This window comes from Rhipicephalus microplus, chromosome 9 (assembly GCF_043290135.1).
Source record: "Rhipicephalus microplus isolate Deutch F79 chromosome 9, USDA_Rmic, whole genome shotgun sequence".
Classification (NCBI taxonomy): Eukaryota; Metazoa; Arthropoda; class Arachnida; order Ixodida; family Ixodidae; genus Rhipicephalus; species Rhipicephalus microplus.
Window position 1 is genome coordinate 9,337,231 of NC_134708.1, and position 17,797 is coordinate 9,355,027.

At 47.8% G+C, this 17,797-nt stretch overlaps 1 protein-coding gene across 3 annotated transcripts in view; it reads left to right on the forward strand.

The window, feature by feature from the left end:
- Positions 1-17,797, forward strand: part of Pfrx (6-phosphofructo-2-kinase/fructose-2,6-biphosphatase) — a 127,498-nt gene that overhangs the window by 11,420 nt on the left and 98,281 nt on the right. The window contains exon 2 of one of the 3 annotated variants that reach the window (XM_037415445.2): positions 3,304-3,520. The exons of 1 other annotated variant lie outside the window; for it this stretch is intronic. In XM_037415445.2, coding sequence (XP_037271342.1) covers positions 3,445-3,520 — 76 coding nt within the window. In that variant the 5' untranslated portion in view covers positions 3,304-3,444. Of the gene's footprint in view, positions 1-3,303; positions 3,521-15,078; positions 15,884-17,797 lie in introns of those variants that run through there. One more of the 3 variants, XM_037415447.2, reaches the window with a different exon arrangement.

Consider the following 17,797-nt stretch of genomic DNA (forward strand, 5'->3'; position numbering starts at 1 on the left):
AAGCTGCCGATGGGGGACGGTTCGTTGCACCATTAGCAACATGCAACCGTTCACTTCGCAGACAAACGGCCCTCGCTCGTCTGACGTGTTGAAGGGGTTCGGACACCGAGAGGCTAACAGACGGGGCAGGGTGTACTGGCACCCCAGACTACAACGCACTCGCCTCTCTCCCTTGTGCTTTGTGGCGCCGGCTTAACAGACGGGGCAGGGTGTGGAGGGTGTACTGGCACCCCAGACTACAACACTCTCTCCCTTGTGGCGCCGGCTCTCCTGGCGGGCGGAAGGCAGTGCGCGATGCCAAATCGCCGCTCGTCTAGTACAAGATGGCTTGGCTCGTTTCAGCGATGCTGTGCCTGTGCGAGCCATTTAAATTTACGCCGTGTGTGTGTCCTTGGCAATGACACGCACAATGCGAGGGAAGAGGGTAAGGGGGAATTTCGTGGTGGCGTGACAGGGCCGTACGTCCGCGTGACGGGCATGTCGGGTACCGCATCTTCCGGTGCTTAGTTGGCACCCTCCCGTTCGAGAGAAGGGAAATGCGAAAATCTACGAGGCTATACCACGCTTTGTGCGCTGGAATACTTAGTGGTTATATTGTATACCCCACCCTTTATGTAACACCCCTGCGGGGTCTTTAAGGTAAAATGAATGAATGAATGAATGAATGTTGCTTTCGGCAACTTGATTGATGTGTGGGGTTTAACGTCCCAAAACCACCATATGATTATGAGAGACGCCGTAGTGGAGGGCTCCGGAAATTTCGACCACCTGGGGTTCTTTAACGTGCACCCAAATCTGAGCACACGGGCCTACAATGCTTTCGGCAACTTGACCGCGTAGCATTGCTTCCGTGAATGGGACGTTATGCGGTGGAGCGTGCGATCGTTGGTTCGACTCCCAGGCGAGGCGGAAGTGTTGTAGGCATCTATTAAGTGGTTCTTCTTCATCAATGCGTATTGCAATAATCAGCGACCGTTTGTCTACACATATGCATCGTCTTAGGGTGTATCACCGTATCCGTGACGTTTGTTCTCTCCCGAGTTCGCGGCCAAACGTCGTTCCTACCGAGACGTCATAGCACGTAGGAAGTAGTATATGGCTTGTTGTTGGGCTAGTTGGTTCATGGCTTCAGCAGACGCGTTCAAAATCCATATGGAAAACTGGACGGCTCCATGAGAAGCAATAGCAGAAACAGCGCCGGTTACGCCGGCCACACGTGCGGCCGCCATGTTGTTGGCCGTCGATTATGGGGAGCTGTTGTCGATTTGTCCACCTTATAGACTGTCCACTTGAAAGGCCTCTGATTGGCTGGATCTTGGCGGGCAGTGCGCCCCCTGTTTCCGGTGCTTTCGCTATGCCATTTGGACGTCACGAAGCTTTCGCAGCTTTCGACACAAATGAAAGGGATGGATTGCATTTCACCGCAACGAATTCAGCCCTGAGAAATACGCGTTGGACGCGCATCTCGGACGCCGTGCATACAAATCTGTGATCGTGTAAGCCGCCCAATTACAGGTTTTAATGCGGCCGCCCTCCTAACGCACCTGGTAGGTCTTCAAGCATTTCCAGCATCGTTCTCCGACATCTGAACGCGTTCATGTTCAAGTTCAAACTGTTATGGCTGCAGTATTCTGGCACCGCCCATTTCGTATTCTTTCGCTTAATACGGGAATGTACCCCGCCACGGTGGTCTAGTGGCTATAAGGTACTCGGCTGCTGACCCGCAGTTCGCGGGATCAAATCCCGGCTGCGGCGGCTGCATTTCCGATAGAGGCGGAAATGTCGTAGGCCCGTGTGCTCAGATTTGGGTGCACGTTAAAGAACCCCAGGTGTCATGTCCACAGCTGGATACATTAAGAATAATTCCCCTTGCCAGCGTTTTATCTAAAAGCTTATCGAAAAAAAAAAAAAACGTTGGTGCTAGCTTGTGCAACGTCCGATAGCTAAACGGAACCGTTTCTGGTGAATAAAGGGTGATAGAATCGCTTTCCTTCATTTTATCAGCGCAGTGCGAAGTGCGCTGAAGTGGCTTGAGTCTATATCGCAAGCGATCGAGATTGACCTTTGCCTGATAAGACACGTGACACACTCGAGCCTTCAGAAGGCATGAGCGTATACGTGAAGGCCACCGTGGTGGTTAGAGTGCTCGGCTGCTGACGCGGATTCGATCCCGATACCACGGTGGTCGTTCTTCGATGTAAGTTAAAGAACCCCAGGTGGTCAAAATTTCCGGAGCCCTCCACTACGGCGTCTCTCATAATCATATGGTGGTTTTGGGACGTTAAACCCCACAAATCAATCAATTCTTCAATCTAAGGGAAACGCTACAGGCCCCATGTACTCTGTGATTTAAGTGTACGGTAAATAACCCCGGGTGGTCGAAATTATGCGCAGCCCTCCACTGCTGCGTCCCTCGTATCCTGAGCTGCTTTGTGGCGTTGAGCCCCGCAAAAACCGGAATTAACATTTGGTACGCACGGCGTAGTTGTATCAACATCTTCACGTGTGAACTTTTACCGCATTAACCGCATACGTTGCACGAGGGGCTCCATGAGAGGCCGTGAGGCAGTGTGAATACCCCTGGCATAGCCAAATCGAGGTGATGTGGAGACACACTCTGCGCGTAGATTGGTGCAGTCTCCGTCTCGTAATTTTCTAGCCCGGCGTGACAGTGCCGCTCGCTCCACAGCGACTCCGATGAGCGACAGCGCCACCGCGGCTTCACTGAGGGATTACGTCACCGGTGGTGATTACTTGGAAGACTGTCATTGTTGCTCCGCTACCTCAGACGAGCGTAGCGTCAGAATGCTTGCCCGATGCTGCTGCTAGTCGAATAAAAGGTTTTTACGTTTTTTGTGTTGGGATTCTTCACGTCGACACCGCAACGCACAGTTACGTATGTTATTCGCACAAATCTTTGTGGCCTCTCAAGCCCGCAAAGAGTTGGCAGGGTTCAGATCCCCCCATCCTCCCTCCCTTCTAAATTGTCCAGTTTGTACATATACACGCGTACATACAAACGCACACTCGAACGTATACGTAAAGTATGGTCGAACCACTTTCTCCCTCTTCTGAAAAAAAAAAAGTCTGCTACGCCCCCCGGGGAATACAAAAAAAAAACCAACTTGTAACTGCATGATACCTACAGGTTGGCATGCGTTGAGGTACGGACCTGTTTGATTTGAGTAGCGTTGTGTTGTGTTGGCGCGTCCTGTTTTAGAGCGTAGTGCTGTGACTCGTTTTCCTCGACTACCAAACCTTCTAACCGGCCCGTGCATGCGTGTTTTTGCCCTTACTGTGCAGACTAACCGCCCGTGTTGTGTGGGACCGCGAAGAAGGAAGGGGGGGACCGCATGCCGTCGCTGATCACTGCCTGCTGCTGCTGAGACCACCACACACCCGCCCAGTACCTGCTACCCATTGTCTTTCCTGCACGCTGCAACCATGCTGAAGCCACGGAACAACAGCATCTCAGCTGCGCGCAAGTACAGCAACGGAACCAAGCCGTTCCCCATAAGAGGTAAACGAAGCAACGACATAGGTATTTAGTGGTCCGGATTATAGGCATCTAACTATATCATGTCGCTCGGTACGCTGGACAAACGTTGTACAGCATAGACATATGTGGCATAGCCATATACAGCGTAATATAGAGAGGTGAGGGCGAGCGAAAGGACCGAGAGAAGGAAATATAGTAATCTCGTGGCCATTGGCGTAAATCACAGAGTAGGGGGTCAGAAGCTCTGGACCCTCCTCCTGTTCGCACTGGAAGCGCTGATGAAGTCCTTGAAAGGGTTCCCCCTTAAGATTGATCTTTGAAATGTAATTTACAATTGAAAGTTAGGTATAACGTATTTGTATTTTTAAGGGCAGATTATTTTATTGTGTGTGTGTGTTTACCTGTGTTCAATATCCTTCAGCTGTGGGAGACTATATATGAAAATTGCGAAAGGCGCTCTACCGGTTAAAAGAAGACTGAATAGAACGATGCAATTGCTCGAGCTGGGACCCTATGCTTGTTCTTAAAAAAAATGTTCAAAGCAAGTTTTATTTCTCATGTAAATAAAAATACAACCCGGATTAAAAAAATGGCTACCATGATCTTATTTGTGTCCTCCCTAGTGATTTTTCTGGAATTACGCCACTGGTCAAGGCGTAGCCATGTATGGCGTCACGCAGGCCTAGCCATGTATAGCATAGCCATGTGTAGTATAACATAGCAAAGAGCGCGGAATAGAAGTAAGGAGGAGGAGAAGAGAAAAGTGGAGGAGAAGGAGGGGAGAAATAAAGCATTGCGTAGTCACATATGGCGTCACGCAGGCAAAACAATATATAGAGTAGGCATGAGTAGTATAGCGTAGCAAGGGACGGGAAAAGGTAGTGAAGTTTGGGAGGCGGGAAGTGAGGGAGAGGCAAAGTCTAGGAAATAGAATTGAGAGTGAGGAGGTGGGAAATAGAGCTAGGAGGGGGTGCCACTATATATCATGAATGCAGGCTTTCTTTCCTGCCACGAAGGCTGAGCAGGCTGCCCGTTGGGAACGCCGGTGTACCGAAGGCCAGCCAAGTCGATGCTTTGCACTTCCTACAGCGCTAAGTTAATGTGTAAAGGCATAAAATTTAATGGCACTGACAACCAATTGTTATGTTGCCGGCTTTCTTTAGTGCAACAGAAAGCTTTCTGGTCAGAGTGTCTCATCATGGATTGGTAGCGGAAAAAAAACGTGGTGAAAATTCAGAATTTTCATAACCTGTAGCGCTGATGAAGTTCTTCACGCATCAAACACTGCAAACAGTGGTACTTGAGAGCGCTGGCGAAGCGCAGTGCAGGCGCTATCAACAAAGTATAGGCGTTGCGGTGGTCGTGCTGGCATGCTGCCGTACGCCGCTCATGTGCGGTGCGCACCGTAACAGATAATAGAACGGATAAACTAAAGAGAGCATATGTCAAATAAATGCCTAGTTTCTATTCGATGCGTAGCTGTAGCTAAATACAGGAAAATGATAAAAAAAGTAACACCATGCCGCTGTTGGACACCGAATCCGTAACCCTTGCATTGAGCCTCTTCCTTCTAATTGCCTAATCACGAATGCTTGCGTGATTGCGTGATTGCGAAATCAAGAAGAAGAAATGGACATGGGCCGGGCACTTAGCGCGTAGACAGGATAACAGCTGGTCATTAAGGGTAACTGACTTGATTCCCAAAGAAGGGAAGCGGGTTAGGGGGAGACAGAAGGTTAGGTGGGCAGATGAGATTAAGAAGTTTGCGAGTATAAATTGGCAGCAGCAAGCACAGGACCGGGTTAACTGGCGGAACATGAGAGAGGCCTTTGTCCTGCAGTGGACGTAGTCAGGCTGATGATGATGATGATGAATGCTTGCGTGTATAGCTTAGATATACCGTCCACGGACAGTGCATGCAAGTGGTACAAGCCTGGGTGGTTATAGTGCATTACCTACGCACCCTTGACATTCACTCCTTATCCGCAAACCAACGTATATGCAGCAGACAGCCGTATGTATGCACAGCCAGCGCAGCCTTGACGCATGTAAATCAACCGGGCTTCCTTTCTCGGGATCTTCCGCTGCGTCGTTGTGGCCTTTGCATCCCGTATACCTCCTGACATTTCGACTTGCGTGGCTTCCGTTTCTTCGCTGGTGTATACCGCATAGACGCGCGCACAGTATAGGCCCGTAGCCAAGAATTTTTCTCGAGGTTGGGAGGGTGGGGACCACTTGTTGAAGGCCTTGAAAAATACAGTTAAATTCCTTTGTAAGAGGCATGCTCCAGGGAGTGATTTTGTCCTTCATGTGAGATGTCTCATTTACAGGGCATCTCGTATGTATAGTTTTATCAACCCCTATTTTAACGTATAAAATAGCGAGTATAACGTAGCAACCCTTTCTTGTCAGATCGTGCTCAATGTACATGCCAATAGCTGCGAATGGGGATCGCAGCGTGCGCGTTACCTAAAGGCCGAATGCTCCTGTCTCTCATTCCCTCTTAGCAGCCATTAACATGTGCATTGAGCACTATCTTTTATTGTTCAACAACGCACAGAAAAAATCTCACTGAAACCACCTTGGAGGTCAAAATCGTAAGGACCTCTATTTCGGTTATGTGCCGCTGGTGGTTACGTACTACGAGGGACGCACAAGCCACGCCATAAGGAGCTTCGCCCCTAGAAAGCTCTCACGAGGCGGCGGTATTCGAATCCGCATGCCCACGATCCGAAATCGAGCGTCGTAACTACTCGGTTGTCCAGGCTCGCTGACAGAACATTAGCGTAGCCTTGTGTAGTATAGTATGGTATAGTATTAAAATAAAGTGAGAGGGCGAGTAATGCATCACACATAAAGAACGACAAAGAGAGATGATGATGATCAAAACTTTATTACTCCCAAAAGAGGGGATTGGCCGAGAGGTCGGTTACGCTGCGTAGAGGAGGTCAGCGGGGATCCCTTGGGACACTGCGGCCTCCAATCCAGAAAAAGAAATCCAGAAAAATCCAGAAAGAAAATCCAGAGAAATAGAGATATATAAATACACGAAGAAAAAGAAAGACAAAATCAAAGAATAATATAGACAGAGAGAGAGAGAGAACAGAAGTGGCAAGCGGAAAATTGAGTGAGAAGAATGGAAAGAGAGAGAGGAAATAGAAAGATGAAGGAGGAAAGAAATAAAAAAATAGAAATAAACAGAGACAAAAAATGTATATAACGCAGAGAGAATAGATACGCAATTTTATTTTGTTACTACATATTTTAAAAATTGTAAGTTATATGTTCTGTGGTGGGTTTTTGGTTTCAAAACGGTAGATAACCGAAACTTTTCACTTTCGTAGGCCAGCCTAAAAATTTGTAGCTCACTCAGACTCACTCTAGAGAGAGAGAAAGATGCAAGGAAAGGCAGGGAGGTTAACCAGACGCACATCCGGTTTGCTACCCTGCACTAGGGAAGGGACTCACTCTAGCAATATATCTTGCGCGTAGGGCTCACTCGGATTCAGACTCTCCAAAGTATTCCTCAACCGGACGGACTCACGCGGACTCGCTAAAACTCTTCTTCAGCTGGACTCTGGCTCACTCGCCAGAATTCTAGAGACAAGTACTCGCTCAGACTGAAACTCACTGCTCGATCCGAGTGTTAGTGAGTGATTGATTTGTGGGGTTTAACGTCCCAAACAAAACCACCATATGATTATGAGAGACGCAAGTGTTAGTGAGTCGACTGATCAGTTAATTGGCCCCTATTCCGCATTGTAAGCCAGTGTTCACCCTGAAGGGTGCTTTGCGTGTATATAACAAACACTCTACGATGGAAGTGTCTTGACAAACCGAAACACCCATGTCATGTGTGTTTTGGTGTTTCAAGACATCCGCGACATTCGTGTTTTTGTTTGTCGAAACACCTTTATTTTAGGGTGTTATCTAGAGATACGCAAAGCTCCCTTGAACGTGTAAACTAGTGTACAGTGAAAACATCTTGCACTGGGTCCTTTAATGCTTTAAGCCCAAACCTCATAAGCGCGAAAATGCACGCGACAGCGACGAGCGACGCGACGTAGATCGGCGTCGCGCGATCAGTCGCTAGCGCAGGCAAACCTCATTCACGCGACGGCTTCGGCGAGCGGATTCCACTGTTGCTGGCATGAGGCCGTCAACTCGCACCAAGAAAACCGCGTAGCGAGCGGTATGCAATTTAAAAATAAGATATATTGTTGTGTAATGAAACGGAAAGTGTTTATTATTGCCTTGCAGCACTTTTTTATATGCACATGCGTAATAAACATTGCGTTATTTCTTGTTGCGCATACGTGAATCGGTCAGGGTCACGTGCACCTATGTAGTGTTTGTCTTTTCCGGTTTTTCGCTATTGGCTGCTTGAGCCCAGCACTTCCGGGCGATGAGCGACGGTTTTCAAATCTGGAGAACCGAGCGATCGCGCGAAAACGAGCACGCGACACGTCGCGCGAACGCCCTGTTTCGTCGCATCGCTCGTCGCTGTCGCGTGCATTTTCGCGCTTATGTGGTTTGGCCCTTAACGTCGTGGCGAGTCAATTCATTACGAATATTTCTATCGGGCAAGCGAAGTCATGGGACTAATGCAAGGGCGCATACGGTACACGTGGCGTACCGTATTGCTTCTCCCATGTGCTTGCTCAGTTATTGCTTGCCTGCTTGCTTTCTTGTATGTGTGTGTGGAACGACGCGAAGGCACGGTTTCGGAAGCTTCCGCAATGAAAGCGGTCATCACTCTTCGTCGCACGACTGGAGGCGCCCTCTTCTTAAGTGCGCTCTCTTTCTCGCGGCTGCTGTCAATACCAAGGCGCTTCCGCAAAGTGAAACGACGACAACAAAAAAAGTAACAGAATACCCGGCTGCCGAAAGAGAACGAAGCGTCGTGGAATTGCACCTCGCGGCGATGTTAGCGCGAGATTGACCGCTGTAGCAACTTTGAAAGGTGGTGCTCCGTAAATATACACATGCAAAGCTAGCCCTGCTGACGAAGACCGCTCCATTGGTCGAAACCGTTAAACAATGAAATTGAGACAGCTGCTAAGTTGTGTGTCTTTTTGATATATATATATATATATATATATATATATATATATATATATATATATATATATATATATATATATATATATATATATATATATATATATATATATATATATATATATATATATATATATATTTATATATATATATTTTAGTGCGTGGGAAAGTATATATTTAAAGGCTCGTTTTTCCTTGTTGGACACAATATTCATAAGAACTAACAGACAGTGATGTGAAGGAAAGTATAGGGGATGTTATGGGAAGTAATTGTAATGTAAATGTGAAGAAACAAAAGTGGGCGAAAAGCCCCTCCCTGGTGGTCTAGTGGCTAAGGTACTCCGCTGCCGACCCGCAGGGCACGGGTTCGAATTCCGGCTGCGGCGGCTGCATTTCCGATGGAGGCGGAAATCTTGTAGGCCCGTGTGCTCAGATTTGGGTGCACGTTAACGAGCACCAGGTGGTCGAAATTTCCGGAGCCTTCCACTACGGCGTCTCTCATAATCGTATGGTGGTTTTGGGACGTTAAGCCCCGCATATCAATCATCAAAAGTGGGCGAAAAGATATAGCTTGCTACCGGCGTGTATTGGAATGGAATAGCATAATTTAATAAGTATGTTTGGCGCCCCTGTAGAGTGGCGTGTTTGGAGCACATCGTAGTCTTGCGCAGTGCTTCATGTGTTTAGAAAAAATGAGGTAACGATTTAGAGTACTATTAGGCGCTGTAAATTTCCATGTAATATTGTATAGCCTAGTAAAAAAAGTATGATACCATATATTCTCGCGCAGAGCCTCTGACAGTCTCCCTGGAGACCGCTCTTTTTTTCCCTATTTTTTTTTTAATCCTGTCCTTATTTTTCCCGCCGACCCGGCACGTAGCGATTCGACGTCACAGGGGAGCATCGCGATTGGCTGGTTGGGCTACCGCAGCTGTCTTCGAATCCTGCACGCACTGGTGCAAACAGATCAACGTGCACGTCCCCCGAGGAAGCGATCTCAGCAGCTGCGGCGACCGCTGCGCTGTTCCGTGCGATCATCCGTGTGATTATCTTTCGTGCCGTGGACGCGTGCAAAAGCAACGAGCTCAAACAACAACAACAACAAAAAAACAGTCGTGTCCCTGCGATCGATTGCCGCGAAGAACCGATGCAAACACGTTTTATGTCGTTCTATGCTCTTTGTAGAAATAATAATTTATAACCGACGAGGTTTTACGTGTGGAAACCACGATGCCATTTAAGGCATCTCAAAAATAAATAACAATTTGAGTTATTTGGGGAGGGGGAGTCCTGACTTAATAAGGTATTACGCATTTGACTCTGCTTAAAGGGACACGTTATCTCCCTCTGGATATCAGTATGCTGTTGTATAGGAGTCGTGGAACTCTTTAAAAAGAGCTATTATGGCAAGACTTCTTTTAAAGTGTTACATGAAATTCCTTTTTTAAATTTCTTCTTAAAGTGTAGTGAAGGACTCTGGCCTAATTTAGGCCGCCTGAGTTTCTTTAACGTGTACCTAAATCTTTGTATGGGATCTTGGCATACCTTTTCACCCATTCAGAACGCTACGTAGGGGGTATTTCACGCCCTTAACTTGGGGTTTCACCCCAATGCACCTAACGACAATCGTTATGGTGTTCGACTGCTGACCTAAAGGTCACGGAGTCAAATCATAGCCGCGGTGGCCGAATGTCGATGGAAATGATATGATAGGGGTCCGTGTGTACGTTAAATGATTTCCGAAGCCCTCCCGTCCCTCACAATCACGTGGTGGTTTTGGGGCTTTAAAACTCAACAATCACCATTTGTCTTCAAAGTTTAAAGGCTCTAGCTTTAGCCACCCCTCTATATCTTTCTTTCGCGGCACTGTAATGTTAGTGACCCTCCGAGCACATTTTAAAGACACCGAATTGAACTTTGCTAAAGGTACGCGTCGAAGGGCACGTTTGCGCATTGGGAAACTGCCGGAACAGGTTGAACGTCTCTCGTTGTTTGGGTAGCAGAGCTATCGCACGGGCGCTGTCCTTCGAATGGGCGCTGTTCTCAGAGGACGAGGTGTGACGCGCGCCTTGTTCTCGTGGATGGCGCGTTGCAGCGGAGATGACCTGTCATTTTGGAACCGTGCTCGCAACACAATTGGTGGGTGCAGTGGAGTACGTGATGCGTATCACGTAAGCCCCTTATCGTTCTTTTTTTTTTAAGTTCGTTCGTCGAAGGTGACAGACTTGGGAGGCCAAATCAAATCGTGATCGTTCTCTACGTCATGTAAACACGTGGTTTAGTGTCTCTTCGATTCATTTGTTTACATGAAGTTAACACCTTAATTTCTGTGCTTAAGTGGAGTCAAAGTATTAGTTCTATTTTCTAATGAAATACAGAACGCCCTCTCTTCCCTACTCACCAAAGTGTGAGGTGCAAAGTTAGCCCCATACATTGACATAATAGAAAGGGGGCGCTCTGCGACGAACCATCGCCCCCCCCCCCTCGAAAGCTAGCTCTGTGGATGCCTCTGCTGACTAGTATGTACCACAGAAGTATGTGTGGCCCATTAGGTAATTGTTATTATCATACACGTGTATGTGTCACAGAAATTGCGGAAAATCCCACTGCACGCAACTCCCACAAAAAAATCGCAGCATATCCACAGAGTGAATGATGATGAGTGGGGCGAAGCGTCCGTCCGTCCGTGAATGCGTCTGATCGCGTTCGAGAATGCAGACGGCACGCAGGTAACACCGACGAGACGCGAGCCAAGGAAGCCGAACGCAAGCGTCTTCAACGCGGCCTCGACTCTGCTTCGTCCATAGCCCACCAACGATCCGCCACGTACGGCGACTGTCCAGGAGACTTGAGAGCGGCTTTCGTTGTCCGCGTACCCAGGCGCAGCCCGTGCCGCAGCCAATTGGAGAGTAGCGGTACAGCGCCATCTAGAGTATCCTCACTCAACTTCAGTTTGTATGTACTTCTATGAGACAGCGCCGTCTATTATATACAGTTGTGCGGGAGGTACTGCCTTCTTTCTCGTCTCCCTTTTCTCTCTGTCACGCGTGACGCATGACAAGGTTAGACTAAGAGGAGCTTCGTCCCTAAGAGGATGATGTCGACACCAACAAATGGCGAGCGCGTTATCATAGTTGCACCACTTTCCCGTGATACTTCGGGGTTATAAATTGTGGCGGCTGTACTACCACCTCAGCGTTTAACAAAGAGTATCTGATAAAAAAAAAGCAGAGATACACCACATCGGATCGTCTTAAGCGAAGGCTTCATTGTAAACATGCAGTGTATTGACCTGAGTAGTATGGTCAATATTTTGATAAAGAGCAGTGTTATAACATATCTGGAAGTCTTGTGAAAGGTTGCAATGCGTCAGCCTGACGCTGGGAGCGCTATACCAGCTTCGCTGTTTCATAGGCGTTACTGAAACGGAGCTAGTTTTTTTCTGTTTTATCAAAAACATTTATTCCCTTTATTTTATTTTCTCGCTGACCAGGCGCATTCTTTTGGCAAGAGTGGTGCTTTTGGTGTTGTGGAAGGATAATTTAATAATAACGAGACGAATCGTTTTTTCCCCCTCCTATATAACGTCCCAATTTACGAGATTACCGGTCATTTTTTTTTTCGGAGAAGCTCCAGCAGTTCCTGCAGAGGGCCCGTGTACCGAGTTCGTTGGGAATACACGTACGCTGCTACCGCAGCGAGCATCGCCTTGAAGCCGCCGGTGGCTCGTCTTGCGTTACAGGCGTTGCGTCACGTCTAACTATACATCGCCTCCTGTCGCCACGCGCGCACATTTTCTGTGACGCTGAGCGCATTGTTGTCATAACTGAATGCAGGAACAGCGCAACCTAGAAGTAGTTACTTCGTAACTACGGAAGCGAAAAAAACAAGGACGGAAAAGAGCGCTGACTTTCAACAAAGGTTTAATGCCGGAGTGGTGTACATATGTAGGCGAAAAACGAGAAAAATGGGCATGCGTAGAAGGGTGCAGGAACAACTACTGCGATACAATGTCAGCAAAACTCTTGTCTCTTGTTGAATGGGCTGAAAAAACAAATACACGTGTAACTTAAAAAAAGATCGAGGTACGCAATCTCCTTTTGCAACAACGCAACCGATGGGCAACTTGAAGCCTATCAAATAACAAGTTTGACGGTAAATGTGTAAGTTGCCCATCGGTTGCGTTGTTGCAAAAGGAGATTGCGTACCTCGATCTTTTTTTAAGTTACACGTGTATTTGTTTTTTCAGCCCATTCAACAAGAGACAAGAGTTTTGCTGACATTGTATCGCAGTAGTTGTTCCTGCACCCTTCTACGCATGCCCATTTTTCTCGTTTTTCGCCTATATATGTACACCACTCCGGCATTAAATCTTTGTTGAAAGTCAGCGCTCTTTTCTGTCCTTGTTTTTTTCGCTTCCGTAGTTACGAAGTAACCACTTCTAGGTTGCGCCGTTCCTGCATTCAGTTATGTCCTACCAACTTGCCCAAGCTTCCACGCTGCATTGTTGTCACCTGAGCGCGGTTGTTGCGACACCATTCGCGGCGTTCTCGTTGCCTTTGCTTGGGAGTTTGTCCACGTGGCGTGTTAGATGTATAGGTCGCTGTAAATGACAGCGGCCGTCATCGCGAACTTGCTTTCCCATCCCGCGTATAAACGCTTCGGCGTCGTGTTGGTTTCGATGATTGATTGATTTGTGGGGTTTAACGTCCCAAAACCACCCTATGATTATGAGAGACTCTGTAGTGGAGGAGGGCTCCGGAAATTTCGACCGCCTGGGGTTCTTTAACGTGCAGCCAAATCTGAGCACACGGGCCTACGACATTTCCGCCTCCATCGGAAATGCAGCCACCGCAGCCGGGATTCGATCCCGCGACCTGCGGGTCAGCATGTGAGTACCTTAGTCACTAGACCACCGCGGCGGGGCGTGTTGGCTTCAAACACGTGATGTTTTGAAATAATGGGTGAGTGAGTGGGTGAGTGAGTAAAAACAGTATTGCCCTAGGACGCGGCCAATTAACATGATTAGTTAGCGGTGAGTATAGTTGGTGATGCAAACTTTAGGCGTATTTTGCAGCGATTTATTTCAGTTCAGAGAATTTATTTGGTATCACACCCCTTGCTGATGGTGATCTTGAGGTAACGGTGGCATTTGAACAAGTGGCGAACTGCTGTAAGTATGTGGAATGAAAAGAACATTTACAACGCTTGATGATATTTTAAAGGACTTCGGGTGGAGTAGATCGTGTCGATTAGGGGGGGGGGGGCGTATTTGCTAACGACTACGTGTGAAAGTATCGAAGTAGATTACCACGACCTAATTGTTGCTGAAAACAGTGGTGCGGTTGCCATTTTGGAGGAACATTCCCCATAGCGTCTCCGCCAGCGAAGGAGCCGGTATTTACAAATATGAAGTGCTATAAATACAGTCACTGGAACGTTATGTAGCCGTTTACCCGGAAATCTGACAAATCCATGCAGAACAAGTGCAATGTTTTTTCGTGGTATATTTTAGCGGCTATAGTATAGTTTCAGAATAATCTCGAGTGTGCTTTTTCGGAGGAAATTCTGGTGCGTATAACGAAATATTTTTCGTCTCAGAATTCCATGCATTTCTTATCACCGTCCTTTCACGGCACACCGAATGTTGTGATGCAAAATGTGATACCACTGGGGTAATTGACGAATGATGATAATATGAGTATATAACTTTTGAATAGACAGGTTTTCCGTGCCCTCACGGATGCAGCTTCTCGCGGTGCGAGTGCTCAAACATAAGTCGCCAGGGGGACGACAGGACACAATATTAGTAAGCATATATCTGCTAGTATATACTTCACGCGGTGACAGTTTTTCAACAGATCACTGTGATCTCGCTGCGAGACACTTTAATCGTGTTGTTCGACGCTCTCGTGCCGTAAGGTGGTGGCCGATGATGACATCAATGTAAACCATTCATAGAATCCACGTAAGTTTGAGCACGCTGGTCCCACTTCAGCATCTAGCGCACAACACCAGACAACGGCTGTCTTCGTCGGTTGTGACTCGCTGCTCGTCTCGTGTGTGTGTGTGTGATAGATGCCGAAACATTCATAGAATCGTTACACGTTGTCTTGGCCTGCATGTCTTATATCTCGTCCTTCGCGAAAGTTCAAGCGATAGCCACCGCGCCTGATTTGCGCAGTCTCTCCTTCCTTCGTCGTATTTTTATCATCTGCGTACGCATGACGGAGGCTGACCGCCTGCGCCGCTCGCTCACGGCCGCACACAACTCCCTTTCTCTCTCTCTCTCTCGTTCTCAACCTTGGCCTCCGCTCGCGCGTTGTGAGTCTTGTGAGAGTTGGATGGACGGCGAGAGACGCATCGCCGCTCACGTGCAGATATGCAGCCCCAGAACAAACCACTCTCTCCCAAGGAGAGGGTGAAAGGCGACGCTACCGTTGCCTGGCGGCAGCGCAACGACTTCATCATCGTCGCGGACTTTGCTCCGATTTGCTTCTTTCTCTCTTCCAGTCGCCGACGCTAGAATCTCGGAAGCCGCCAGTAGTGTCTTCTTCTTCTTCATCCGATACATAACGCGCTCAGAGTCTCCGGTGCGAACCACCGCGCACGCGATAGGGGGCAGCGAAGCATCGTCTCCACTTCGAACGTGTCGAAAAAAAAAAAGAAAAAAACACCGTCGCTCGGTGTATAAATTGGCCGGCTTTCTTGCAGCGCAAGCAGTACTGCCGCTGACCCTCGTCGCATCGAAGCTATAGCGCGGTCCGCTCCTTCGATAGTACTGAAACATGCTGCGGAGTTTTCCGGACACGTAAAAAACCGACTGCCACGGAGTTGGGGTGGTTTTTCGTCACGTGACACGGCACATTGCTGCGTCGTGGTTTCTGTTCTTCGACGGATTTTCTTCGCCGAAATTTGACCGGGAGATAAGCGTGACTGGGAGTGTGTGAATCATCGGCCAGTTCGACAAGCCCTGGGTGATTGTCTCTTTTCTTGTCGCTTTTTGGTGCGCGTGATACGGTACAGTTCGCGTTCTTCATTCGTCATCGTCAGTCGGCGTCTCTTCCTCTGCTTCGTTCGGCCGCGCGCACGCGAACGGAGTTCTTAAAGAAGTCTTCTTCTTCCTCCTCGTTGGTCACTTTGTGGTGTGAGCTCTTCGGCGGTGTGCTTTTTGTGCGGTGGTGTTGGTGCCGCGTTTTTTTCCTATCGGCATTCTTCGAAGCAAGCTTGAGGAAGGTGTACGACTTCGGGATATGGGACGCACTTCGCCTACACCTCGGATCCGCAAGATCAGCGACAGCCTGAAACCTTTTCCGATACGAGGTGGGTCTTCGTCTGCCTTATACCTCGAGCGAGTCACGTATACCGGTACCTTTCTTTCTTTTCTTTTTTATTTTGCCGAAACATGAAAAAAAAAAAAAACAGCGCTGTGATGAGACACGGAACGGCAACGACCAGAGAGGCCGCTTATTATTTGTGAGCTGTTTTCAAGTTTCAGTGAGTATACAAGCGAGCCCGCATCGACACACTTTCTTACCTTTTATTTGTTCAGCTCTCGATGATAAATGTTTTTTTTTTCTGTTTTGAGTGAAAGTCACGACGCCATCTTCCGAATAACCTCTTCGGACACTTTAATTTGAAGCAGCCGCAACGGGTTTAGAATTCAAGCCGCATCGGTTGCGGTTAACGCGTCGCGGTGTTAGTGCCAAAACTGTGACATCGTGGAAAACGCAGCAAAGTGGGAAGAAAACAGAACAATAAGGAACATAAAGATGGGGAAATGAGGGGACTGTGCACACGAGTGTGGTTGTATCGTTTTCTTCTTTCTTTCTTTATCTCTGTCTTTCTTTATCTCTGTGTGTGTGTGTGAACCGTGTATATACCCTGGACATCAAATTGCACTTTTTTTTTGCGGCGTATACATGTTTATACAGTTTCACAGAAGGTTTTTTGTTGGTCTGACCATCCAGCTTTTTTATGTTTAGCTTATCTTATCTATCAGCGCTGATAACGCGCGCGTGTAATGACGACGCAGTGGAACGCGCTGCGGCGCGCTTGATTCTTATCGGGCCTGAGTCACGTGCGCATACGATGTTAAACAATTAGTGATTCACCCGTGTCAGATAAGATCAGTGAGCGATGACGTGTTGTCATTCACTCTCTCGTTGAGTGAGTCGCAGTCGCTTCACATATGTGCCGTGCGAACAGATCATTCGGGGTATTTTGTCGCGTGACGAGTTATGGCACAATTCGACTCACTCATAACAATAAAATAATGATAATGATATAGCATGACTCCATCATGAAGCAGTCGCGAAGCGATTGACCCAGTGTAAGAGCACAATGTGGGTCAACTTTCGGTTTCAGTTTTAGTAATACCCCTTTATTTCTTTAGGTTTTTCATTTCGTTTAGAGCAACCGCTGGTAATGCGTGCTTCTTTAGATGAGATCTTTGCCACTGGAGAGGCGCGCGGCCGATAACGCGGTGGAGAGGAGGAAAGACGGGAGTTGATATTTCTGCGATATCGTTGCATCCGGGAAAGAGAAGAAGAGGAGGGGTCAGCAGTTGTAGTGGCTGATCTTGGCAAGCGTTCGCCCTCCTGGACTTCGCCAGATCCGGTGCCCCACTTGGTGACGCAATCGACGGCACTCATTGACCCGCTGGTTCTCTTCACATCCGTCATGAGTGAACATCTCCTGAAGTGAGGCGACAACGAAATGAGTCCCTTCGCAACCGCTGCCTCTTCACCAGCTCATCTTTTCCTTCTTTCTTATCGCCGCTGTGACTCGCCTAGTGCTACGATAACGGCAGTATAGTATGTTGTTTTGCGAATAAATCTCACACGCGGCCTTGTGCCTATTTCCCCAGATAGTGTCGTTGACGAAGAATGTTATTTGCATGATTCTCGGCAGGATTTTATCTTATAAGAGTGGGGAGGGGGGGGGGGTCCGGTGCTGCGTCACGGCTTGCGGAAAGGGGAGCGTTGGTTTATTTTAATAATTGGTCGGGTTTAACGGCCCACAACGACTATTTAATTATGATATACGCCGTTGTTAAGGGCTCCGGAAATTTTAACTACGCGTGTTTCTTTAACGTGCACCTAAATCTTAAGTTCACGGGCCTCGACCATTTTCGCCTACATTGAAAATGAGACTGGAGTGGCCAGCCCAGAAGTCCATTACTTTCGTTTGATGTCAACTATAATATGATCGAAAAAGAAAGACAGAGCAGCTTCA